The sequence below is a fragment of the Salminus brasiliensis genome, chromosome 20 (assembly GCF_030463535.1).
Source record: "Salminus brasiliensis chromosome 20, fSalBra1.hap2, whole genome shotgun sequence".
Classification (NCBI taxonomy): Eukaryota; Metazoa; Chordata; class Actinopteri; order Characiformes; family Bryconidae; genus Salminus; species Salminus brasiliensis.
In genome coordinates this window covers 18,721,497-18,749,120 of record NC_132897.1, presented here as the reverse complement: position 1 = coordinate 18,749,120, position 27,624 = coordinate 18,721,497, and the positions used below count along the sequence as shown (strand labels likewise).

General features: G+C 42.0%; 1 protein-coding gene across 4 annotated transcripts in view; it reads left to right on the top strand.

Annotated features, from left to right (window-relative positions):
• The window catches only part of adamts3 (ADAM metallopeptidase with thrombospondin type 1 motif, 3), a 201,006-nt gene that overhangs the window by 51,853 nt on the left and 121,529 nt on the right, over positions 1-27,624 (top strand). For all 4 annotated transcript variants that reach the window (XM_072664961.1, XM_072664962.1, XM_072664963.1 and 1 more), the window contains one exon: positions 21,707-21,863. In XM_072664961.1, coding sequence (XP_072521062.1) covers positions 21,707-21,863 — 157 coding nt within the window. The remainder of the gene's footprint in view (positions 1-21,706; positions 21,864-27,624) is intronic.

The following is a 27,624-nucleotide window of genomic DNA, read 5'->3' as shown; positions in this document are numbered from 1 at the left end:
GTGCTTAGCAATATAAGAAACAGGCTTAGCAATAAGAGAAACGAGGCACGAACATCTACACCTTAGTTCATTCAGTCGTTGTTTTTTTCCGGTTCAGGTAATAACTGCAGTCCCCGGAACTGTGAAAGTCACACTTTAAGCTTGAATGAAGAAGACGTTCTAGACTTTCCTTCTCTGAAGTTGCAGCAGTCGCAGAAAATTGCAGCCAGCGGCCATAGCCTGCTTGAGTTTAGTCCACAAATCTCTTGCAGGGCCTGGTGGCCATTATGTAGCAGACACAAGTGCGAAAGACATATCGAACACTATATAATGTTCTGGTACATTGAAGCTGAAAAACGCGTTCAGTCCAGGGTGTGATATAGCTTCTCGCTTCCTGAATGAAGAAGCAGACCGGGTTCACATCGGTTTATTTAGTGCGAGGGAAGATCGTAAGCTGTGCTCTCCTCCAGCCCTTTGACTCCCTTACAACAGAACATGCATGCCCGGGGCAAGTGTCCAAATTGATAGCAGAGTTGAGTGAACCCTGGGTGGCTCCAGGATGCTGACAAATGAGCTGTAGCCCTCAGTCCTCAGGGGTTCGGCTGACACTGGGGCGAGAGCACTCTTTTCCTCAGCTAAAAACCAGCCCGTGGCATGTTGTTGAGTTTTTTTTTAGTTTTTTTTTTGGTGGGGGGTTATGGTAAGTTACAGAGAGGATAAACTGTGGACTGTTAGAGACTCTGAGAACTCGCACAGTCAGGATGCATTAGATAAGAAATGAAGGTGTTATTAAAGGGGTTCACACTGCTCTTTTCTGAAGGGAGAAACAAACATGAGCTTCACCATGTTATGTTTTGTATCTTGGGAGGTCAGACCACGGAGTTTCTTAAGGCTGCTTTGGGCCGCACGTTGCGCTGTTGCTAGACGACAGTAGCAGCATAGCCGGCAGGCGGCTGCGCTAGCCGAATATCGTTTCGCTACATACAGGCAGGATGTTTAACCGGAATATGTGGTGCTGTTGGCGAAACCAAGCCAAGCATAAAATAAAACTGCTATTACTGATTTCGGGCTGTGAAGGGCTGCAGCCGTTAATCCATCCTCCCCTACAGCTGACACCGAAGACGCCAACATAACCTTGGATCCGATCTGACAACCTGAAGCACAAAACACGGCCATGTAGAGCCATATGCTAAAGATTTTTTGCCGTTGTTGTTTTTTTCAGGTTGAGTAATAACTGCAGTCCCTGGAACTGTGAAAGTCACAGTTTTAGCTTGAATGAAGAAGACGTTCTAGACTTTCCTTCTCTGCAGCAGACGCAGAAAATTGCAGCCAGCGGCCATAGCCTGCTTGAGTTTAGTCCACAAATCTCTTGCAGGGCCTGGTGGCCATTATGTAGCAGACACAAGTGCGAAAGACATATCGAACACTATATAATGTTCTGGTACATTAAAGCTGAAAAATGTGTCCAGTCCAGGGTGTGATATAGCTTCTCGCTTCCTGAATGAAGAAGCAGACTGGCTAAACCGGGACTATTGCACATATGGTGAAGATTTTTATCATATTTTTGCACATTTGGTTCCCAGTGCCAGATTCACAATTCAGCACTGTTACAATATGTAGAACAAGATTTGAATGAAGAACAATGGATACAGTATCCATCTACTAACATGACTACAGCTGGGAGGTGGGAGGAGTTTGCTGGACTCAGGTATTGATTGGTGCTGGTTGTTTGCACACATTGCTGCAAAAATCCTATATCCCTTTTTTGTCGTGTTTCACCTTTTGACACAATTTCAATCTGTTAGTTGTCCTTTACATCGTTTTCACATATCTTGATCAGTGGATCACTAGAAATGCTCCTATATGACTTATAGGAATAAAATCTCAATTAGAAATCTGATGTTTTTGCATGGCGGCAATTACGGCAATTCATTAAACAGTGCCCGTTCTCATCTTATTGCACATCGGCCCAGATCCTGATCCAGTGGATCGGATCAGGACGTCCCAAGGCACAATCCCTCAAAGTTGTAGTTATTTGATGGATGAGGAGGAATTGAATAGGATGTGAATCAGAGGAAAGGTTATTATTATGAACCTTGCTTGAGCGGAAACAGGCTTAACCTATTGGCTTAGAATGTGAATCAGATGAATACACAATTCACAGCATATCTAACCGTGTAAGTGTTTATGTAATCATGTCATTACATAGAAATAGTATGGCAGTATGTAATATCACAGGACATCTGAGGCATAATTCGGTGCAGTGACGTGTGGAATGTGCAGCATTCAACAAAAAAAAGACTCTTCATGACATACTTTTAATACTTGTGCCCTCAGCTTTGCCCACACCTGTAATATTACATTATTACAGAGTCCAGAAGGAAGCTGGAAGGGCTGCTGGCTCGAAAAAGCTGATCTTGGATCTGGCCATTCTTACCATAATTCAATATGGGGACTGTTTTTCAAAAAAAGCAATTGGCGGGAAAGGCTGTGGTTTGGGGTTAGCAGAGGTTGGGGTGGTTGCCATCAGTGTTGAATTCTCCTGACCCCATCTTGACTCTCGTAAGTACTGAACACAATGAACTGCATGTCTAATCAAATTAAGAAGAAACAACACACTCTCTCTCTCTCTTTCTCTTTCTCTCTCTCTATCTGTGCTCGGGATCCAGTAGAGTGTGCTGCCTGTCCAAGAAATACGCAGTGATTGACGAAAATGAGGGATCATGTGTAGCAGTGTTCCTAGAGGACTAGTGGCCTAGAAAAAAACAGCTCAGTGTTTTCGTTTGACTGCACAGTTTGCACTGTCAGAAAGTTAGACAGATGATTGGTGGACCTTGTGGTGTCTGATGCTATTTCTGAGTGCTGCTTATTTTGTAGTTGTTTAAAATGTGTTTTTTTTTCCTACTTATAAGTGCATATCTGCAGTACATCAGTCAGGGCATACCTGTCAGTTCCAAGTACTTCTTTATAGCTGAAATCTTTTGTGCCCCTAACATCTGAGCAGACCTTGCATACGGCACATCAGTACCCTTGAGTGATTTATTAAGTCGGTCCAGACTGAGGAGTTGTTTTATTGAAGCTATTGAGGGAAGTGACACCAAAGGTCTTTAATATTAGAACGAATAAATCAAGAAAAATAGTTGCTAGTAAAACAACTAAGAACCCAATGCATGACTTTCTAAAGCCCCAACTTACCTTACTGTAGTGTCCCTTATGTTATAAGTAAAGGTCCAGTTGTTCAGAGCAAGATTAAGCCTAAGCTTCGCCTATCCAATGTCCATGTCCAGGAACCAGACCCTTTATTTATATATATTTTTAGATATACTAAAGCCCTGTTACAGGATTAGGATTTTTACACATTGCACCCTCATGGAGGCTCTTCAGGAGGCATTTAATTTTGTTGTGCATTGCCCATATACCTGGTCGTTCAAGTCTGTGGCAAACCTCAGTCAAATCCAGAAGACCAACCAAACAACCCCACAATCGTAACGCTTCCAGTAGCTTTAGTCAAGTCACTGTGTAGCATAGCCTATAGCATTTTTTTTTTGGTGACGGCAGTGCAGAAATCGAGTAGCCGCTTCTATCTCAGTCATTTATGCTGAAATTTATCCCATGCGAATCTGTCATAGATGCAACAGACGTCCTGTAGTAAAATTACATTGCTCCACCTTCCCATGTAAAACTAATCCTGCCCAAATAGGGCTTAGGGTAAGAAAGTGACTGTTAAAATTGACATTGAAATCATTGAACCTCAGATAATATATAGATATGCTTTTTAGAAACAATTACTAGCACAGCTATTGTTTACTGACTGTCATTAGCCAGATTAATGAGGCTAATGCATTTACCCCTTATTATTAGCCCAAGTTAATGAGAAATAAATGGACAGGCCCAGAGCTTACTTGCCATTTGGAAAGCACATTTTAATTCATTATAAATATGGTATCTTGTACCCAACTTGTACTTTTAACCTTTTAATGTCATGGGACTAAATAAATAGGCTAACAGTTGGCTAACAGACACACCTGACGCACATAGCTGACAGAGGCAGCACAAAAAGAACAGTAGTTAGCCTACTGGAGCACCGTGGCTAAGTACACTAAATGTCCAAATGTTTGTGGGCACCCCTTCTGATGAATGCATTCCGCTACTTAAAGTTACACTTTAAGTTGCACAGATGTGCAAATGCACACTTCCAACTGGTCTAGTCCCTGTAGAGAGGTGCTGCCAATAGAATAGGACTATCTGGAGCAGATAGACATGAACCTATTGGAACCATGGCTAATGCCAGGCATGGCATTAGGCCCCCCCAGCATTGAGCTATGGAGCAGAGGAACAATGTTCTCTGGAATGGTGGTTGGTGCTCCATCCGATAGTTTTGAAGTGACTTAGGGAGTTTTGAAGTGGGGTGGTGATTTTCTAAAATCCTGACCTCTCTTGTCACTTAATGCAATCAAATCCTCAGCAGTGCTCCAAATTTTTTATACCCAAGGATTTAGAAGAAACACTGAATGAGCAGGTGTCTCATTACTTTTGGCACTGTTGATTCTCCACCACTGGTACGTGACTGTAGATGTGCTACAGCTTAACATCATTTACACATCATTTACGTCAGAAACACATTTAAAAAAAGACAGGTAGACACTTTTTATTGGTCCCCCTCGACTTTTTGAACTATACAGTGGAAAGTACCATCGTATTGTGACTAGTATGTTAGCTTGTCGCTAGAGTGGTAGGCTTGAGGGCTAATGTATTAGCTTGTGGCAGTAAGTGTTAGATCAGCAAGCTACAAAGCTCAGCTTGCATGTTCTTTTAATGTCGATTACTTATATAAGTTGACATTAATAAGTGAAGCATCACTCTACTCGTAGCTTATGTGGCATTGTCTCAATTTGCCATTCTCAGACGACGTATCTTCCACACAAAACCCACGTATGGCCAGAGTATTTCACACCACGTCTCAGATCAAACGGCGAGCTCTTACGGCCTGCCTTTGATGTAAACTGGCACTCTCTGTCCTTGCTAGGTGTGTGCTTCCATGTTCTTAATTACAGCTACTGCAGGTCTGGAAGTCTTTATGTGTAGCCTTGGAGCTTGGGCCTATGAAGTGGATACTTCCTCTGAGTGCTGGAAGCCCATGGGGGGGATGTAGAGACGATGTAGAGCCCCTGTGGAGGAGGAGCTGAAGGAGGAATAGGGCTTGTTCATATGAGTCAAGCATGTTTCAAGGCCGTGAACATTCCTTTGAGAAAGGGGGGGAAGGAAGTCTTCATAATGATGTAACGCTTATGATCCTGCTACGCAAGTCTGCAAAATCCCAGAATGCCAGCCAAAGCACTGGTAGAAAGGGAAAATAAGTACATGACTGATGATGCAAGTTTTTTCTGATAGGCCCAGTGAGACTTATACGATATATTTGACGCCTTGAAGTTATCACCAGCAGTAACATCAACATGCTGCAGATTCCTTTGAAATATTTCTCACTCTGAACTCCGTTTTAATGAAACGAGAAGAAATAACTGTCAGCAAAGACTCTAATTTTATAGACTCTAATTAACTAATTGACAAACTAATTGAGTGTAAGTCGGGTTTAAAAGTAAGTGAGTATATCAGGAATGAATTGGGTGCTTTTGTAATTACTCATTGGGGTAAAAAAACAGGATAGAAAAATGACAGTATTAGCAATGGACTTCTGAGGGACCCAATGATGTAATCCGTTGCCGCTGTGTTTACTTAAAGGGCTGGAAATCCTCGAAATCTGAATTTTCAAACCATAGTTTCAGACCATACTGTTCACTCCCTGATCCACATAGTCCATACACTGGAAACTAGGCTGTAAAAATAGCCCATTTTGAAATAGTCGGTTTTATGATGTCACAAAAACCAGCACATACATGTACAGGCGGTCTAGCCCCGCCCCCTTCTCACTAAACAGTTCTGAAAACAAAATAGGCCAAGCTCGAACTAGCAAGTACAAACTACTTAGTACAGCCAATTTGCTATAACAACAGCAACGTACTGCCAGCGAGACCTCACATGTCGGCGCAAGAACAACATCCGGGGATTTGGACTGTACTCTGCTAGATGCAGACTTTTGAATGGAACAGTACTTAGGCTTAGACTGATGACGTTCACAAGAGCCCAAGTACAGATGAGAGCGCAAATTGAGAGTCAGCTAAGGAGTTATTAAGCTTTTTGAATGAGGCGCAATGCAGACAATCAGGACCAATCAGAACAGAGGTCATTTACATAAATCAGTCTTAAAGGCACTGACACAAAAACAGCTGGTTAGATTGAAAGGAACAACAAGAGGCTCGAATGTTGTTAAAAAAATTAGTGTGAATACAAACTTTACAAACTGATTTTAACATAAAATGAAAGTAAACTGCCTGTTCAAAATTGAGTATTGCATAAAATGTAAAATTTTGGATTGAAACTGAATGTTTGCAAGAAATAGTAGTAGAGTACTGTGACCAAATATGTATCCACTGATATCTACTCAACTGTGTTCAAAGGTATCCATTAGGATACATCAATAGCTACGAGTCAAAGGGAGAAAAATCGCTGTCATGTCCTCCCAGTTGTGCTGATGTCGTAGCCATGCTTCCACGCTTCGGGTTAATCTGGCTCTTGCTGTCGCCTGCGGCTCGTCGTCTTTCATGCACTCTGCAGTGCTCCGGGGCCAGGGTGCTGAGGGATGCTGCTCTGTCTGAGCTGATGATCTGAGGCGCTTTTCTGGACTTCCTGGCATGGCTTCACACAGGCAGCTGGCCAGACGCCAGGCCGCTCGGCCCCCCACACCACACCTTTTGTCCGCAGCTTAGCACTGCTAATGACCGGCGGAGGTGCAGCGTTCCTCAGCCCGGCCGGCCCGGACCTCCAGAGCCATTTTACATGTCCGCGACTGTCCGTGTCCCTCTGATCCACATGCTGATGCGGAGCAGTCTTTGAACTCTGCCTTTTCTCTTTGCCCAGTCCATGCCTAACATTCCTCTTGAGACACACAAAGAGCGTAGTGTTAGAATCCATCTCGTTTGTAGGATCTTTGAGACGACATTTGGCAGCATCTGCAAATCCATTTTTTTCATAAACGGCGGCTCAGGCTTTTCTGATTGTTACTTGGTACGTAGAGGGCTACTCTATATTTACATTGGAGCTCAGGTGGAACGTAAAATGGAGAACTGTGGAAGTCACCTTTGACCCATTATGTCAGCCTGGTTCCTTCTGCAAAGTTGTAACACAGATGTGGGACCATGGTCCACGTCAGACAAAGGAGCAGGAAGGAATGCAGGTTGCATGGGTGCAGTTTTAAAGGAGCGGTTTGACCAAAAATGTTATTCTCTAATCTAATTATTAATACCACTGTTCCCAAATGCAGCCGATGAGCTCAATGTCTACATTTTGCTTCTTCAGTTTTCGAATAGGAGACGCTAGGCTAACATTGCTAATAAACACTGAACGTAGATGGTCACCAATCTCAACCCACATCTCCAAAAAACACTAAATGCATTCAAATCTTCATTAAATCAGTGTGATTTAAGACATGCTATGACTTACTTTAGTCTATAAAGGCAAAATATACTTCTCTACATATCTGAATGGAGGAGACACTTGTACCTACTGCATTGCAGTCCAGGTGGAAAGTGGAAAAGTAAGACAATAGGGAAAACATAGTAGGACGTTATGCATATGATATTGTTGTGATGTTTTAGCTAATTAAGGATGCATACAACTAGATTTTTTATTTATTAAACTGAAAAATAGGATGTTTAAAAATAGGCATGTCTTTACAGAAATTACACTCTTGACAGTCGAAGTAACTATCAGTGTAAGCAATATTAGCCCAGCAACTCCAGTTATTAACTAAATAATTTCACATCAAATATCACATATGCCTTATCTGATCGACTGCATCTGTGGTATGTGATGAAACTTCATCATCATGTTAAGCAAGCAAATAAATTCATAGGCTTTCTTTAGATTCAATCACTTCTTATTGTTAGTCTGATTGAGCAAATGTTCACAACATCTAAAACAAGCTGTTCATGATTAGAAGTCAGATCTGAATGTACACTGGCAAAGCAGAAAGTATGTAAATTGACTCCCAGTGGCACAATAGTGTCCAATTATGCAACTTTTCTATGTACACCATGTTTAGATTTCCTGGGGAAATTTGCACACCTGTACATGTGAACTCTTTCAAATAGAAAAATGAAATATTAAAGCCTGGGGTTAAGACTGAAGTTGGATGGAGTCAGTGCAGCTTAAATAACTTCAACTTCAATAACGGTGGAATCTGCAACTTGGCATCATCACTGCTTCATTTTGCCAATTGTAACGAATGTAGCATTCTTTGTTTCCCTCAAACAAAGACACTTTCCAGGTTTCTACACCACTTGGGAGCCTGCATGAAGAGGCCACCAACAGTTAAACACAGCTAAAACTGAATATCTAGCTGACATCAGGAGTAGTTAACATCTAGCTGACTTAATGAGTAGTTAACATCTAGATGACACCATGAGTAGTTAATAATTTTGCTGACATCATGAGTAGTTGACATCTAGCTGACATCAGGAGTCTTTTCGATAAACAATTTCATGTCAAAACGCTTTGAAGGACTGTTTACATCTCAATGACTGAAAAATGTAGACATTTTGAAAAACTTCCCTTTTCAATCTGCTGCTTGCCCTCCTGTGTATATCTGTAAGCATTCAGGGAATTCCTATCAGGAGAAAGATAAGAAACACCTTTGCCTTCTGAAGATGGTGAGGAGGCTTTAGCAGTATATGCAGGTAGGGATTTCACAATAAGCCAAGGCTTCAGGACCCGTGTTATTTGCAGAGCACGGTTTGTCGCGCCGGCAAATGCTTTGTGTACAGTAAACCTTGCTGAGTATAGCAGAGCTGGAAAGAGGTCGCCGACTTTCCTTGTGCTCTGAAAACAGCTCGCTCTGCTCAATTGTATGAGCAAAAAACGCAGCTTTAACACGCAGGTGCTTCTTAAGAAATAGGGCCTTTGTGAATTTGCATGATCAAATAACTAAAAAAAACAGCTTGCTTGTTGAAGGTAACTTGCAGCAAAGTTGCAGACACTTTATGTACATAGCACCTCTTGGGTGGTGAGGTAACAGTTAACATTAACCGCAGGCTCCTTGCGGAGGATCTCGATTTAGGTCAATTATTCTTTTCTGCTGCAAGTGCCAGGACCGTCTCCCACGATCCAAACCTTACCTGATTTCAGTTGTGGATGCTGAAAGGAGTCATTGAGCTGAGCCAATATTTGGTGAAAAATATGTGCTCTCCCCAGATGGCTGGTTTTAGAGTTCACTGAGGCACTGCTTTGACATAACAAAAAAAAAAGCAACCCAGAGTTCACAAAGTTTCTACATTGGGAAAGGTTGTAGGCCAAGGTCAGAGAATCAGACTGCAGATAGGAAATCACACTGTGTTTTTTCCTTCCTTCAAAGTGTCTTTTTAGGCATTATTAGATTTTGGTTGAAGATGGTAAATACTATAATGTTAACTAGTCTTGCTCAAGTTAGCTAGAAGTAGGGTTGGGTGTCATAACGGCAATACCGTTTACTGCAGTATTTAAAAGTTGAGTCGGTATCTCGAAATAAGAACGGTATTTGAGAATTGTGACATGTTGGAGTTAGTTCGTGGCCAAATATCCATTCTGTGCTGCGGGACCTCACTGATTGTTGATTTAAAAATATAGGTAGGTTCACTACATTAGCTGATGTAAGATGTTTCTTTAAAAAGCTGATGGCACATTGTCCACCGAGGAGAAAAGACCTGGAAGACGTCTTGATCGGCATCCAAAACTGTGGGCCGACATTATTAATTGTATCATGTCTAAATCATGAAATATAATGTAAAATAATGTCTAGAGCCTCATGTTAATATTTGCTCATGGTTAACTTTCTTATTTCAAATGTCAGAATTAAAGCAATACACATGCCTAATTGGAACTCCTTCAGTGTAACCATTTTGTTTACCTTCCAGTATGTGGATCTACATGTGTCTTTCAGGTAGTGTTGATACTGGTAAGATCATAATACAGCTGGAAAAAAGGCCAAAATCTTCTGAAAACTCTCGTAAACCAATGCCCCAACGTAACAATTTCATTTCAACTTGATTTTGAAACCATTTCATTTTACTGAGGGTTTAATAAAGGAACGGAATTCTGCTTGAACACATTTCTTGAGAGCCAAGAGCAAAAATGGTTCTCTTTTATTGGGAACGAACTGGAGCCAGTTCCTTCCCCCCATGAAGTGCAACCGAGGCACAAAAGTTGTATTCACTAATAGTTATTGATGTGCCATGTTGATTCAGCCGAGGAACTGGCCTGTTGCAGAGGCCTGACCCCTCGAGCTGTTTTGGTATACGGTTTTGAGGTCCAGCAAGGGGAGTTGCCCAAGGATATGCAGAGGCAAGCTGCTTCTTTCAGTTTGCTTAAGCAGAAAACCAAAAAGCAGTGCAGACCAGGCACTTTTTTTTATTGATATATTTATAAATGTTTATGTCGTTATAATCACAACCTGGCCGAACTTTTAAGAAAAGCGCCCCACATTTGCTCTCGTTGTTGCCTTGGACACTGGGTCAGTTCACCAACAGTGCTTTATTGAGTTTTCTTCAGTTAACCAGTGAAGGTTCACCAACACCCGGAGCTCTGGGTAAATGTTTGCTCTATTTACGCCAACCTTTTTTTTTTCGTTCTTGACAACAAAAAAAGAAGTGAACGAGACAGGCTTAATTCTCATGTTGCCTTTTCTACTGGAAATTAAACCGAGGCTTCACGCCGTGGTGTTTTTTTTTTGCAACTTTGATTGGATTGTTTTGATTAAATATGTTTTCTGAGCAAAGATTTGCTCTGGTTATTGCTTCGTTTTGGAGGTGGGAAGCTTTCCCTTATTCCAAACAAATCAAGGAAGGGCCTACGTTCTGAATCCCTGCAAAAAGCCTGATGTAGTGCATGCGTGAGGAGGTCTTTATCGTGTTTACTTTCTTAACAGAACCTGTGAAATACTTCACACTTCGTCTTGTTTATTATGATTATTTTTTCCTTTTTTCTTTTTGCTCTCTGGGATGATATTTTTTGAATGTTGCTTTTTTTGGGCTCTCTCTTGTATAGAGGAATTAGCTGGCGTAATTTTTGCTTAAAGTTCCTTTTTAAAGAGAGATGAAAATGGCAGGTAATGATGACGAAGGTTTGCACACATTTCTAAACCAAGCACGCCTTTAAAAGTGGAGGGTGAAAGGTGGCAGTGTCTCAGGCTGAATCCATGCTTTTCTTTTTTTTCTTAAAGCACGTTCATACCGGCTCCTTAAGAAGTTCAGACTGGAGGGTTGTCTTAGAAAACTGGACCCCTTCAGCTGAATCCCATATGTTTGTCTTGGCCTGGCGCGGGTGTCTGCTTGGCTAGCCCTGATGGTGGGGATATTAAACTGATGGAACACAGAACGCTTGATCCCTTTTTGAGGAACGTTGCCGTTTAGGGTGGCTATTTAGGTAACGGCAAGGCTCCGACTGGTCACCTGCTTTTGTCTGCCGTAGAAAGCAAGCACATCACGGCTCCGCAGGGCAATGCGAGCCAGCAACGGAGGCAACCACCCCCCCGTTTTGAACTCCTCGATAAAGGTTTATGATCTTTATGAGATTTATTTAGTGCTATTTAGAGCTGGAAGAGGAAGTGAAAATGCACTGAAAATTTGATGAGAATTCCCTCGCCGCAGTACCATCTCGATGCTGACAGTCGGCTGTATTCTAGACATTCCCGTAGCATGTGTTCTCCTTGGCCAGTATACGGTATGCTAGGCATGTGTGGTGTCCAGACAGCTCTGCACTCATCACTGTCTTAAAGTTGTTGCAGACTTAGAGCGATTACATATTGCACATTGTGCATTTAAGCGGGTGGTTATATGCTGCATGTGCTGCTGGTATGGATGACTCATGGACTGGGGATTTTTACCCGTTACCGGTATAATAATCCGAAATCCGAAAGGCTGCCATATCCTCCTGAATTTTCTTAAATTTCCATATGCATTTTGGCATTTAGGAGACATTTAAATACCTAGGAACGAGGGCTGCACGATATGGACATAAATTGTGATGCTGGTCAAGAATGTTATATGCTATGATGAAAATATATATATAAAAAAACAATAAATAATGATTCATATAGTGCATCTAATCATGCATGGGGCAAGTAATTGAACGTATCCATTAAGTGTACAGAAAAAACCCCGCAAAATTGCAACAGCACCATTCGTCTGCTGTAGGGAATGACACTGCCACATGGTTTTCAGGCACTAATGCAGGGTTATGCATTATGATAGTGCTTCAGCATCACTTAGAAACCAAGAGAACCAAGAGAACCAAAGCTGGCAAGATAACAAGCAAAAAGAAAGGGAAACCACTAAAAGATAAAGACAAACCCACAAAGGCTCCACACCTGCCGTATTTTTTAGAGGCTAGCAGGATAGCAGTGGATGCCATGGTGTCAATAGCAGGACAGTGATTGGCCCAAAAGCTGTTTATGACCTGAAATCCTGAAGTTTAGCTGCCCTGGAGTGACATAAGCAGATGTAGCAGGATGAAGGTATTATTGGGCCCAATAAAGAATGTCTATAAGACATTTTATTTCTTATGGAGATTTAAGTGGGAAGAACCATTACTTGTATTTTAAGGTTCTTCTCACTCTGAGAGTGTAAACTAGCAGAGCATCCACCATGTTTGACAGATGATGTGGTATTGCTCTGAATCACGACTTCTGGCTCCATGTGTCCAAATAATGCTGTTCCTGAACTGGTCAGGCTTTTTTTTATTTTTATTATTGATGTTTTCTTTTCATGAAGGCATCTTTTGATTGTAGACTTTGATGGTAAAACGCCTACTTCCTCAAGAGTGTGTGGACTTGACCCAATGTTGTGAAAGGGTTTTCTCCACCAAGGAAAGCATTCTGTCATCACCTGCTTTACCTTAGATCTCTTCTGTGGTCCTCCTTTTTGTGGTGTTGCTGAACTCACTAGTGCATTTGGTACAGTTTTAAGAACGTACTAAATTGTTGATTTGGCCACTTTCTGGCCTGTTTCTGCTCTGTTTTGTCCACATATTGAGAGTTCCTCTGAGTAGCTAACAAATACATTATCAACACTTAAATTCAACTTTTATCTCCTTAATTTGTCACAGAATATTCCACCCATACAGCAGACACAAGCTTAAGAATTAAGCATCAAGGTGACCCACTTCAACTCCAGTCCCGGGTGCCGGACTGTGGTAAAAATGAGTTTGCTGACCCATGGTGTGTTGGGTTGGAAGGAAAATCCCTCCTTCCACTGTAATAATCAGAGCATAACTGTGCTGTTGTAGCCTAGCTCTATTAACGGCCCTGTTCCAAGTGCACATGGCACACTGTTCCTCGGCATGGGCATTCGAAAACGCGTCTTCCACCCAAGCCAGCTGTCTCGGGCCCCAGCATGTGTGTGATCTTGCTCTTTGCATATTAGCTTTCTATTTTGGAGCATAGAGCTTAAAGATAATTATGACAGGCCAGCTCATTCCTTACACCTTGCCAAATTCAGACTACCTGGTGAGGCCTTAAGAAAGATCCAGACAGATTAATTATACAGTGTGCTGAATCTGCACCATCTGAACGGTGACTGTGGACACCCTTGGCACCACATAGTGACGTGAAAGCCCTTAAATTACTGTCTGAGATCCACCGCGGCTGGGGATGTGCATCGATAAATAGACTGTCATTGTTCAAGACGGATGTCTGTTGATGAACACTGCTGAACACAAAAAAACAATGGAAAAGCAAGAAGAAAGCAGTCACTACTGAGTAAACCTCTCTGAGAGTCGCAGTACAATCATCATACATTGACCAGCTTGTTTCCTCACAAACAAATAATACACACAGAAGATGGAACAGATAGACATAGACACGTTTTAAGTTACAGAATAGAATTTATCCAGAGCGAAGAAGATGTTTTTCTGGTAATTCTTGATTAATACATACACTATATTTGTCCAAAGGTTTGTGGACGCCTTCCAGCTTCTTTAAAATGAATACATTGTTGACACAGGTGACCAGTTGCACATGCACAGCGTGCATAAGCACCATAGAAAAGCATTGCTAATAGATTTGGATGCTCCTGAACAGCTGCACATGAGTCTGAGATCACCATACGCAGTTCCAAGCATCAGCTAGAGGGTTTTAAAGCCCCATATCATTGGGCTCTATTCTCCAGAGCTTCATTCTGGGATCAGCTGGAGTGGTGTTTGTGATTCAGAACTAGTCATCCAACATCAGGACATACATTTTGGGGCTTCATTAATGCTGCTGACGAGACAGACAGAACACTACATTCATTATCTCTGCTGAACGCAGATGAAATCTGGCCTCCACCTTCAACCCATCCATGCAGTGAACATACACATACACGCAGTGATACAGTGAGCACACATTCCTGGAGCGGTGGGCAGCCTTCACTCAAGGGCTTGTGTTAGATGTTTAGTCTGTGTTTCTCCGTCTCAGTTTGTTTACTGCTTATTCCCATCTGCAAATTAGAAACCCCCTCCATCATATGACGTCCATAGATGGGGATGCTTTTGACATTCCCATTGCTCTAGATTTGTAAAACACAAAGCTCTGAGTACATTTATCCCTCTGTTCTGTCTTGGGAGCAGAAATGTATATGGTTTCACAGCTCTAGGATGGTGCAACTATCTAACTGCCTGCTTCTTAAGAATCCCATCAACACAGCTCTCCATGATCAGCCAACCTTTATTTAATCTCGGGGTGCATTGAGGAATGCTCTTCTACAATGTAGCCGATCACATTGATCAAGAGTTTGATCAGAACAGGAATAGGAAGGTCTCCCTTCATGTGATTGGATTCTAACCTACAGAAGGGAATAAACAGTAAATAAATTGACAGGATAGGGATACTGACTAAACATTTTACACATGTCTCCTCCACTACATGCAAAGACAGCCATTGCTTCTTTTCGATTTGCCTCCAATGCAGCCACACTCAGAGGAAAGCGCCAGGTCTCAGTTCCGACACCAGCTCACAGACACCTTTGCTGGCCAACATTGCGTTAAGAGTGATGAGGGGAGAGAGAGTGCCATCTACCCACCTGGAGGAAGCTCTTGTGCTCTCTCCGACTCCGGACACTTATGGCAAAGTGGCATGGCTCAGGATTCAAACTCGCGCATAGTTGTGGCACATTAGACCGAATTATGAGAACTTTTGACTCAACAAAGTTTGAGTTAATCCAAAAAAAGCTCTGTTAGAACAACAGTAAGAACTGTAGACATTTAAGTGCTAAAGGCGTGATGTCCTAAGCAACCATGAAATGTCATTTCAGACGATATCTCAGGATAAGGCATTGTCCTTGCTCCACTGGACGGTCAGAGATGAGCTGCACACTGTCAAAGCCCCAGTTACAAACCCAGGCTCTCGTCTACCTGTTCACCGCTTCACCCAATCCCCACAGAGCTGTACAGGGGTCGTCGCCAGCCACTCGAGTCCCCTCGGCTGCTTACAGTTAGCGGAGTGAATCTGGAGCGGGCGTGGGTGAAAAGGCTTCACAAAAGCTAAGGATTGTCGGATGGAAGGGATTAATTTTCCCAGGAAGCCTTTGACCATATCAAGCGCTCTCTATCTGCACTGATACGTTGCTACAGTGCAAAGCAGAGTTTGGAATTAACACAAACGTGCGAAGGCGACCTTTTATCTCATGCCTGTGATGTTATTGAAGGTGCTTGGGCTGCGGTGTGTGTTGGTGTGTTGGTAAATGTTTATTTGGTTTAGCGCACCGTTGCGCTTCAGAGTCACAGCATGAGACCTTTTACCCTAAGGTGGTTTGGTATCGCTCTCTCTCTCTCTCTCTCTCTCTCTCTCTCTCTCTCTCTCTCTCTCTCTCTCTGTCTGTTTCACTCTGTCTCTCTCGCTGTTTCGTTTTTCAATGCCCCTACCTTCACAGACCCACGCACCATACACATATACACGAAGTATGAGTCACCCACACTAACACCACCTGCTAAAGTGATGCCTAAATCTTCCCTTTCTTGCTATGCTTGCCCGAAGCCACATTGTGCTGTTATGCATTCTCAGCTAGAGTTGCTTTTGTGGTTTCTGAAGACTGAAAACTATGTCCTAGTGGCACGAGAATGCCTTCCTTTATCACCACTTCTGATTTAGCAGAAAAAGGTTTTTGCGGTTTGCTCAGTTCTGAGATTCTGATTGGCTAGGACTCTGACCTGGACTGCCTGAACCTATCCCGCCTGCATCTGAAACGGAGGTTTTGATTGGTTCTGCTACAGATTTCTAAACCAAATTAAACGGAACAGAAGGGAAAGCATGCTTTACCACCATTGCACAGCAGGACAGTGGAATTCAACCTCCACGTTTAACCCATCCATAGCAAAGTTCCTTCATCTTCCATCACCCCTTCCTGCCAGTCCAGGGGATAGAGCAGTTGACCTTCTGGTCCCAAGCCCACTTCTCCATCTTTTAGAGAGATGGGCTGCCCACTTGAAGTCACTGCTGAGGAAGTTTCATGCAAGAAATGATGTGAACATGTTGTAGTAATACTCTTAATGCACTACATTTCCCTCAGTACCATGCAAATGCAATAGTTTACATCTTAAAATTACCATGGAATTACCGCATTTACCCTAATACCGTGTACTATATATTCATAATGCGGCGGACTGAATTGTGACATCCATAATGCGATGGTCCGGTACAAATACTCTAGACCTCATAAGTCATACAATGTCAGAAACCGCACCACATATCTACTGAACTTCATGCAGTTTGAGGCAAGCGTTGGATGATTTAAAGCTATAAGCTTCTAGTAAATGTTAGCCTCGTATCTCCAGTCCAAAACTAAAGAAGCAAACTTCACACACCAACAACGTCTAACCTGATTGGATACATTAGAGCTATAAAAGAAAATTTGGGCCTGCTTGAATCTACACTAAACTATTGCTTTTAAAACCCTTCATGCACTTTAATGTAAAACATGCAGCTCTTGAAAGTGCAAATTAAGAAAAACACACAGATTCCTGAGAGGCATGTTGGAATGGGTCAGAAAAGAGGGTGCTTATTGGTGGGGTTGAGTGGCGAGCAGCAGGCAGGAAGAGAGAAAGGAGCACACTAGATGGCACTGAGAAGGGCCAGGCCATGATGAAGAGAGAGAGAGAGAGAGAGAGAGAGAGAGTGAGTGTGAGTGTGAGTGTGAGTGAGGGAGGGAGGGAGAGAGAGCTAGTCTTCTAACACATTCCAAAGCACAGCACTGAGAGGCTGGTCTGTGTACATGAGGCCGGTTCTGGGGCCGGAGGCTCTGGCTAAAAGAGCCGTTTTAAGAGAGCAAGGAGGTCAGTACGCACACACCCTTCACGTATGTACACACACAGATGGATGCATACATACCCACTCACGGTTCACACATACAGATTCACAGTTGCACTCAGTGACACACTCGCAGAGCAGGGGCATGTGAAGACACACTTTAAAAAAGCTGTATATAACAGGGGGGGTAAAAAATATCAGAAGCGCCGTACACTGAGCAGGCCTATTTAGTTAATGACCACTTAGTCAGTCACTGTATGCCCGGACTGTAACTGCCCGCTTCAGTTTCTGTTGACTTTTTGGTGTTTGGATGACTGTTTTGGTAAGCAAAAATACACATTTTTGAAGGCGTATGTTTTTAATAATGAAAAGGCAAAATACAAACTTTGCTTGCCAAACATTTAGGTGCAAGTACACTTGTTTTAGTATCTGTATAAATACAGTTGTGGTCGGAAGTTTACACACACTCATCATGGACGTAAATGTCATGGTAGTATCGGGCTTTCAGTGATCTCTTTGAACTCTTCTTGAGAAAATTAGAAAAAACATCTTCAATAAAAAAAAATTATAGAAAACATTCTTTTTTCCATTTTTGAAGATTTTCTGTAATTAATGCAGGGTCAAAATATACACACATCCACTTAGATTGTTAATTCAGTAGTGCTGAAAGTTCCAAACTGTCTTTATTAAGACCAAGGTCTCTTAATTTCCTGTGAGCGATCATGATTGACTACTAGGGATGTCAGGATCCAATCCAGTGGATCAGGGGCGATCCAGGCATGGTGTCATTGATCGGGTATTGACTATTTTAATCTCAATCCAGTTCTAATTCTGTGTTCAGAGAGCCACGGTGGCCTCAAGGTGCCATTAACACAGCAGTGCTGATGTTCTCAGAAGCTGCTGAAACGTCGGTGTCGCTGTCTACAGTCCCGGTGGAAAACTGTACACAATTACATGTTCCAACAGATAATGACCCACAACACACACCAAAGGTGTTGGAATGATTTGAGAAAACCTCTCTTATGTAAACCTCTGTTTTTGTGTTTTGTGTTAAAGCTAACCCCGTCGTATGGAGGTCGTACTTTAGCCTGGCTAGCTCTCAGTGTTGTTTAGAGGTGTTTACGTGCTTTAAACTGGTTATTTATTTCAGCCACCAAGAGGATGAATCAGATAATATGCTGTGAGCTCTGTGACTTAGACACACAGCTCGGTGCTCAGAAACACTTCAAAAAGTTTAAAACCGTCTTCAGAGCAAATCCAGAAATGTCTTTCTGATTGCTGGTAAAAGTCAAAGCAGATGATGTTGCTACGGCAACTCGAGAAAAAGTGAGGACTGTGCTTTTCATTCCCGCTCTTGATTGTGAGTTAAGGAGAAAGCAATATTTCCAGAGGAGGGATATTCGGCCCTCTTCTGAAGCGAGTACTGGCTATTAGATTCCTCCAGTTTGTTAAATGTATTGTTCAGCACCCGGGTGTATTGACTTGATAGGCACGTATTGAACCGTGCAGCGTGATGCGCTGTATTTTCACACTCCTAATAACACATATTGCCAGTTGTTTAAGAAAAGGTAGAAGGTATCTGATGCAAGTCCATGCAAACAGCACAAAGCTGAAGCTTTAACTCCATTTCCAGCCTGATTGTCACTAAGAGAAAGCACCCCGTCTGTAGGCCTCGGTCACATAGAAATATATCGTTAAGAAAAGGCTGCATTACGAATGAAGCTTTCTGCTTTTGACACAGCTGGAAGACAGAAAGAAGTAGAAAGCAAGTCCCTTTTTTCAAGAACAATGCAGCATAAGCGTTCAGCTGTATGGCGGCAGGGTGTGATATTGATGCATACAAATGGATGTTTACATGGGCCGCACAAACGGATGCGCGCAGGAGGCGCAGACGTTTCATTACACGTGCCAACAAAGAGACTCTTCCCTTTGGAAGGACACCTGCAGCCTAGGAGAAAACACACCTAGGCAGTTCGTCGTTGCAATGCAGCTACTGGCAGATCATTTTTACGACTTAAGGTTAAGCTTGGGTTTAACTCGTACACATTCTCACCCTCCGCAGGGAGCTGCCGGTGAATGGCCACTTCAACTTTGCTGATGAAAAGATATTCATTTTGTGGCTAGACTTTTTCTCTCGCTCTTTTGCCTCTCACATGTACACATCCTTTCATTTGCGCGCGCACACTCCGCACACGGATGTGTCGGAAATAATTGCCGCCAATAACAAGCCTTATTAATCAAGCTTAATCTCAGCCAGTTGACGCTAATGAGTTTGTTCCACCACGCAGGAGAGCGTTGTTTACAAAGCCGCAGGAAACAGAGTGATTTGCAGTCTAACTGCCACTGGCATTCGAAGAAATAAGGAAAATAATCAGAAGGCATAATGAACATGAGAATGAACTGTGTACTCATTAAAGGGCTGAGAACAACTTCAAAAGCATGATGCTGTGTTGGGTATTTACGCTTTATCTGTGGGTGGGGAATTCACACTTACTTCACTCCAATTTTACAAGCCCTTCCTTCCAAATGAACCCTCAGAAGTCGCAGTTATTGTCAGTGATGATAAAAGGATGGTGTAAATGTGAATTCCGCACATTGTTTGAAACAAGAAAGGGAGAAGAGTACACATTTCATGATGATTTGATTGAGTCTCGCTTTGCTTATTGCTTTTCCACATAAAAAATAATATAATAATAATAATAATATGTAATACATGCAAAAATGTAATTTTAGATTTTTTATTTACGTTGAATCTGGTGGAAATGAAAATGTCAATATCCTGTGGATCAAGCTATGTAGTACTGTAAATAGTGTAGCTATCGAACCAACAGCAATAACCAAAGACCTTTTTAATAAGATCCCCGGACAAGGTGGTAATAACTGCAGGCTTCTGCAGAAGGTGCTGCATGAGGATGATGGGCATGTAAATACCTGCAGGGTGTGTGGCAGGATCCATAGATTGAGAAGAGGTGGTACAGTGCAGTGAGTGTCTTGTTCGATGTGTGGAAAACATGTCGCAAAGTAGATGTTAGATGTTAGATATAATGATTGGCAAAAAGGAGTGATCGCATTTGGGTGTGCCAAAGGCTGCAGTATGAAGAGCTGAATTTGCAGGTGTATCGAAGTGTACAGTCATAAATCCCAGCGTACAGGAATGTCTCTACAGAATTGTCAGTAGTTTTTTAAGCTGACACTTTTAAGCCCATGAGCAAGGCTCTTAAAAAGCAGGAATCCTTGCTAGGCTAAAAGCCAACCTTAGTCAACCAGCTTTAACTACTTTAGCTAGTTAACTGCCCACCACATGACATGATGACAGCACAATCCAGTAAGACCTGGGGACAAAAAGGAAAGGTGCTGTAGTTATAGGGCTAAGCACCAAGCTATGATGTGACCTGCTATGTGGCTTCTGCGTAAGCTGATGCAGTGCTGTAAACCAGCTTTTCAGAACAGAGCTCATCAGATTACTCGTGAGCCCATTATAGAATATAAACGATCTCTTTTCATTGTAGGTTCAAATAACAGGGTTATAAATGGAGTCTCATCTCATCTCATCTAAGCATTTTTCACCCTGGCCAAAGTCATACATAACTTCAATGATGCAGACATCAGAGAATAAATGCGTTAAACAAAATACTTGGGTGTCAGTCTACTCGTCACCTTTAATAAGATGATGCTGCATTAGTTTTAATCCATAACAGAGCTAACAAAGCCTTACATAGTGAGAAAGCACCCTATATGGACCAAAGTATTGGGACACCTGGTCATTCATTTGTTCATAAAAGAGTTTATCCTGCTTTTGTTGAGGAGTGAATTTTGGACCATCCCACACCTGGCATTAGGCAGCATGGTGCCAATAGGTTCATATTAATCTGCTCCAGAGAGTCCTATTCTATTGGCAAAACTTCACCACTGGGACTTTTGCACATCTGTGTCAGCAATTGGTGCAATTCAAAGGATTGTCCACAAACATTTGGACATGGAGTGTATATGCATAGGAACGTTTTTTCATCAGTAATGTGAATAATATTGGAAATTGAAAGGTGTTTTTGGATGATATTTCAAAATAAATATATATATATACCCAATCATAGCATGACCACCATGAAGACATGTTCCGTATTAAAGTATTACGCAAAAGCAAAATATTCATGAAAGCTAAATTGCTTTAATCAGAAACAACATTACATGACATGGGACCCCTCTCTTTTCTTTCCAAAAGTCTCTCAAAAGTAAAAAAAAAACAGAAGTGTACATTGTTAAACCAGACTTGATCCTCTGGTGGAAAGGCTGCCCCACCAAATCTCTGCACATAGCTGATGTTTGCACACAATCGAACGACCGGTCTTGTCTTGTTCTCCCAAGGCCGGCATGATCCGTACTGATGCGGATGAATACTTCATAGAGCCTCTGGAGCGTGGCACGCAGGAGCATGAGGAGAACGGACGAGTGCATGTGGTGTACCGAAGATCTGCTCTACTTCAAGCTCCTTCAGATGTCTCGGTGGACTACCAACCCCTAGGTACGTGCTCCGGTCTTCCCTTCTTTTCCATCCATACAGTAATCGCTAACCAAGGTCTGTGGAGGTTGGGCCTATTCTGTATCCAGCTCATTCGCAGAGGCTCCTGGCTTTCTGCTTCGGAAACTCGTTCGCCTTGCTTGTTTAAGTTCTCATTGCTTCTCGACCTTGGCTTTAAATTGCTTGTCAGCTTTGCTTCCCCTCAGCCCCTCCACTCTGCAAATGGCGATGTCTTCCAATGATTAAACTCGCTGTTTGCCTGTATATGTATGGAAGGGTTACATTAAACCCTCTGTAAGTCTTTTGTTGGCCCCTTTCGGAATCTCACATTCCTGCTCAGATTTCACCTTTTGGTGTCACAGTCAAGTGCAATCAAGATGTACAGTCCCCCTCCCCCATGAATTCCAACTTCCTAGGTCTTCTAGGTCAACTTCCAGATCAATCTGAGGGCCTTTGTTCCGCAGACCCTTTCGCCGAGCAATTTGTTCTTCAGGGACGTTGTGCCATTGCTCTCGTTCAATCAGGCGAACATTATGTATGCTGTAATTCAGTAAAATCAGCCACCTCGCTCGCATCTGCTGTGAAAGCCTCATGCTTTGGGTGCAGGAAGATAATTAAGTTATTATCGGTGTGGGAGATGCATTAGATTTACGTGGAGAAAACATGCAATTTAAAGAGGCATTGTTTCTTTCCATTAGCTAGGAAAACCTGAAATATGCAAACATGTATTTATTGTGCTCCAATAGAGCAGCATGTTTAAGCAACATGTACTTTGATATTAGCATTTCATTATTTTTACTGTGTTTTTGTAATTGTGTACTTAAGCAATAAGCCATGAACGGCTTGGTGTTCTAGGTGTTCTTCCTTCTACCTGTGAGAATATCACTGAAGTACACAGTCTCAAGTGTTGTACTGCTTTTATAAAACAGCACTCAAATTGCACACTTTACTATGACACTTGAAATCTAGCTCATAGCTCTTTATCATCTTTAAGATTTGAATTTCCATGTCTTAGATTGGAGTTCCTCACATTGAAGTTCACCTGTGATAAATGTGACTGTTGATTGGACTTGATTTGGAAAGACACACACCTGTCTATATAAGACCTCACAGCTGACAGTTCATATCAGAGCAAAAACCCAATCCACGAGGAGGAAGGAACTGTCTGTAGAGCTCAGAGACTCTTTTTAGAACTGGCCGCCCCACCAAGTCATTAGGGGAGAAGGGGCCTTGGTAGGAGAGGTGTTCAAGAACCCAATGGTCATTCTGGCTGAGCTCCAAAGATCCTGTGTGCAGGTACCCAAAAAGACTGGAGGCTGTAATCGCTGCCAAAGGTGCTTCAACTAATGTCACGGCAATGATTATTATTATTTGAAATATCAGAGTATGATTCTTTCTTAAATGTCTTGTCTGAAATGTAGTTAATCTCTGCTGCAGAGGTCTTCCAATCCGAAGCTTAATCACCAATGCTTAACAAAATGAAAGTAATGTAACTGATTAGCGCAACCCTGGGCCCCCCTGATGTCAACAGGTGCCACTGCGTTAAATATTCGCTGATTGTTTAGCTAACTTATACCCTAACTAGTCTTTGCCTTGAAGGACCCCTTGTATTGTAAATGGTTCTGGAACTGCCACAGTCCCTGTATAAAATGATGTTAGCTAGCTAACTGACGCTATCTGCACTGTGCCTTGCCTAGATCGTCCCCCAGTAGCACATGTTTGAAACAAGCTAATGTACACTATCTAATATCACGTCAATTAAGCCAGTAGCATATGTAATAATAGGTGCTATTTTAGCCAGTAGAAGCTAGTGCCGACAAGCAACTACTTATTGCCAAAGCCGGACACAATCTCCATAGTATAGAACAGCTATGTAATGATTTACCGTAATTTTCATTAGTGCCTCAATGCAATTGCACAGGACTTTAAATAGCAGCTCCTGCACCCAAACAGTGACCTTGTTATGTCTATTTGAGGTTCAGACGTATGTTTAAATCTCGGCTGGACATATAGTTTACATCAACATTTACATGTATGCCATTTAGTAGACTGTCTTATTCAAAGTGACTTACAGAAGTGCTCAGTTGTCCACTCAGAAAACTAGCTAATATGAATAGGCTAATAGGCTATACTGCCCAATAAAAAAAGGCAGCGCTAATACCATGATACAGAAGATGCGTAATAGACAATACTATACTATGCACAAGAACTCAGTCAGACATCTGAGTGCAGTCACATGCCTATAATAACTAGGAGATTAGTGCTGAATTAGGAGCTCTCAAAATAAATTATCTTTGGTCTGTGTTTAAAGAAGACAGCAAGTGAACTGTTCCGCCACCTCTGTGCCAGGGCAGAGGTGAGCCTAGATGCTTGTGTTCTGTCCATCTAAAGGGATGTAGGGTCAAGCCCAGTCATACTTGAAGCTTTAATGGCTTTTGGTACAGATCGAGTTTTGACCATTGCCATCAGGTGGAAGGTCCATTTTTAGCTTTGTAGGCCAGTGACAGGGTTTTAAATAATGCAGGCAGCTACAGGGGGCCAGTGAGGAGAGGGCACTGCAAAATTTGGGGTTAGAGGGCAAAATTTTATAACCTGCTTAGAGAGTAAAAGGGTGATTTGAGATTTAGCTTGGGTTTAAAACAGCATTTCTTAGTAGATCACCTTGTCTAGTTGTTAAGCCTAAGTTCTAACTCATTTATCAGTACACTGGATGGTCCATACTCGCAGCATAACAGTCCAATTAAAAGTGCAATGGCTTTAGTTAATTTGGCACATTAACACAGCATTCAGTTACTACCTAATTAAGTTGTGTGGCGATTATAGATGCTTATTTATTAAGTATTTAACTGTGGAATCGGGTTTTATAACAGACACTTCCTGTTTTCTAAAAATAATTGTTCTCTTAATGTAAAACACTAATTGTAAATATTACATGTTATATCTTCATTGGTATCAGTATATATTACTGGATATTGAAATCAGCCCCCAATTCCCATATTAGTAATCCCCTGGAGTGGAGTCACCACTAGGGTTACAATGGTAAGATTTTCACGAAATAATGGTATTTTGTTGCTGTTGTTCTTGTTCTTCTTCATCTTATTATTATTATTATACACTTACAGTGCCCTCCATAATTATTGGCACCCATTAAAATGTGTTCTTTAGCTTCTAATAAATTGATTTTTTTTCTAAATAATATAGGACCACGATGAAAAAAAGAATAAAATCCAACCTTTAACTCAAGTGAATTTTAAGGGAAAAAAAAACCCTGACTAAGAAATAATTATTCTTCATAAAATCACCTGTTCCATAATTATTGGCACTCCTAACATTTCTTAGGAAATAAATGTAATTAAAGTATTTCTGTCAATTCTACAGTAGTTTACGAAGTTGATCAGAGTATGTAGGAACATTTAATTAGTAATTCACAACTTCCTGTTTCCCTGGGGTATAAATATGACGTGACACAGAGGCCATTTCTCTTCAACATGGGAAAGACAAAGGAACATACCATTCAAGTAAGGCAGATGTGTGTTGACCTCCACAAGTCAGGCAATGGCTACAAGAAAATAGCCACTCACCTACACCTGTCCATATCTACTGTCAGAGGAATTATTAAGAAGTTTAAAACAACTGGAACAGTGGTAAACAAGCCTGGACGAGGACGCAAGTTTATTTTGCCACCACGCACAGTGAGGAGGATAAGAGAAATAAAAAGGTCTCCAAAGCTCACGGTTACAGAATTGCAACAAATGGTAGCTTCTTGGGGTCACAAAGTCTCCAAAACAACCATCAGGCGCTATCTGCATGCCAACAAGCTGGTTGGGAGGCATGCATGGAAAAAACCTTTTCTCACTCACAATCATAAACGCAAAGGTTTGGAGTTTGCTTAGCAGTACTGGAACTTCAACTGGGACCGTGTGCTTTGGTCAGATGAAACTAAGAGAGCTTTTTGGCAACAAATGCTCTAAGTGGGTCTGGCGTAACACAAGAGCTGAGTATGCAGAAAAGCACCTCATGCCCACTGTGAAATATGGGGGAGGATCAGTGATGCTGTGGGCCTGTTTCTCTTCCAAAGGCCCTGGGAACCTTGTTAGGGTGCATGGCATCATGAATGCTTTGAAATACCAGGACATTTTCAAACAAAATCCGGTGGCTTCTGCCCAAAAGCTGAAGATGGGTCGTCACTGGGTCTTTCAGCAAGATAATGACCCAAAACATATGGCCAAATCTACACAGAAATGGTTCACCACACACAGAATCAAGTTCCTCCCATGGCCATCTCAGCCCGCAGACCTCAACCCCATTGAAAACCTGTGGGGTGAGCTGAAGAGGAGAGTGCAGAGGAGAGGACCCAGGTCGCTGGATGACTTAGAGAGATTGTGCAAAGAGGAATGGTCAAAGATCCCTCTATCTGTATTCTCCCATCTTGTGAAATATTATAAGAAAAGATTAGGTGCTGTTGTGTTGGCAAAAGGGGGTTGTACAAAGTATTAACATCAGGGGTGCCAATAATTGTGGCACACATGATTTGATGTTAAACAATTATTTCTTAATGTGGTATTTTTTTCCTACTGAATAAATTCACTTGAGTTAAAGGTTGGATTTTACTCTTTTTTCCATCGTGGTCCTATATTATTTAGAAAAAAACTCAATTTATTAGAAGCTGAAGAACACATCTTAACCAGGGGTGCCAATAATTATGGAGGGCACTGTAAATAAATTGCTTGAATAAGATATTTCCTATAGCTAAAAAAGCTTTGTTGAACTAATTTGTTTCCAAATAATTATTTTTTTTTATTATGAATTAATCTGCTGATTATTTTCTCCATTAGTCAATTGATTTTTCAGTTTTTGCAACACCGGAAACAGTAATAAATTGTTTTGCACTTCGGTTGCATTTTTTCCCAGTACTGGTATTAAGCGAATGTACACGGTATAACGATAACCATCAATTTTCTTACCATGGTATACCTAAAACCGGTAAACTGCTGCAGCCCCAGTCACCACTGTTTCTCCTCTCCCTCTTATATGGATTTACATATGAAAAACAGAGCTTAGTCTTAGTCAAGTGTGACACTTTTATTGTTGTTGTGGCAATAATTTTATAATTACACTGGAAAGGGGGACGCTCCAGGCCTCCTTGCTCTACAGCCCTTTTCAAGATTTCTTCTCATTCATTTGCCTCCTAAAGGGGGAGTGCTTGTCTGGTTGTTGCAGTTGCCATAGCAATGTGATGGTGTGCCATTGTTCCAGGTGGGAAGCATGCAGGAGTGAGAAATGATTACCCACTCTGTCCCGGTTGCTTGGAAATCACAGCCTGCTCATGACAGCTTGGAGAAAAGGGTTTTCTCCCAGCCCGGCCACTCGATTCAGATCGGCAGTTCTTGGCCAATTAGGCATGGTGGGACATATTCACCAACAATATACTGTGACGCCGATCAGCTAGCCATAGCCATTTGCCGCAGTGTAATACGTTACATTACATTACAGCAGCCATGCTGGCTTTGCATACAAGAAGTGGATCTAAGTAGCAATTATGCCCAGTTCATATTGTATTGTAAGTGAGACCGAAATCTCACAGACCTCACAGACAAACTCTGCTGTTTTAGACCTTCAGAATGTGTCTGTTGAGCGAGCACTGACTTGGCCATGGGCCTCAGCAGCAGGTTAGTCAGTACAGTAAGTCAGCACACGCTAGTGAAAGAGGCTCTCAGAGACGCTGCTGGCTGCTGTGACTCCTGGCCCTTCAGTGCTCTTCCCG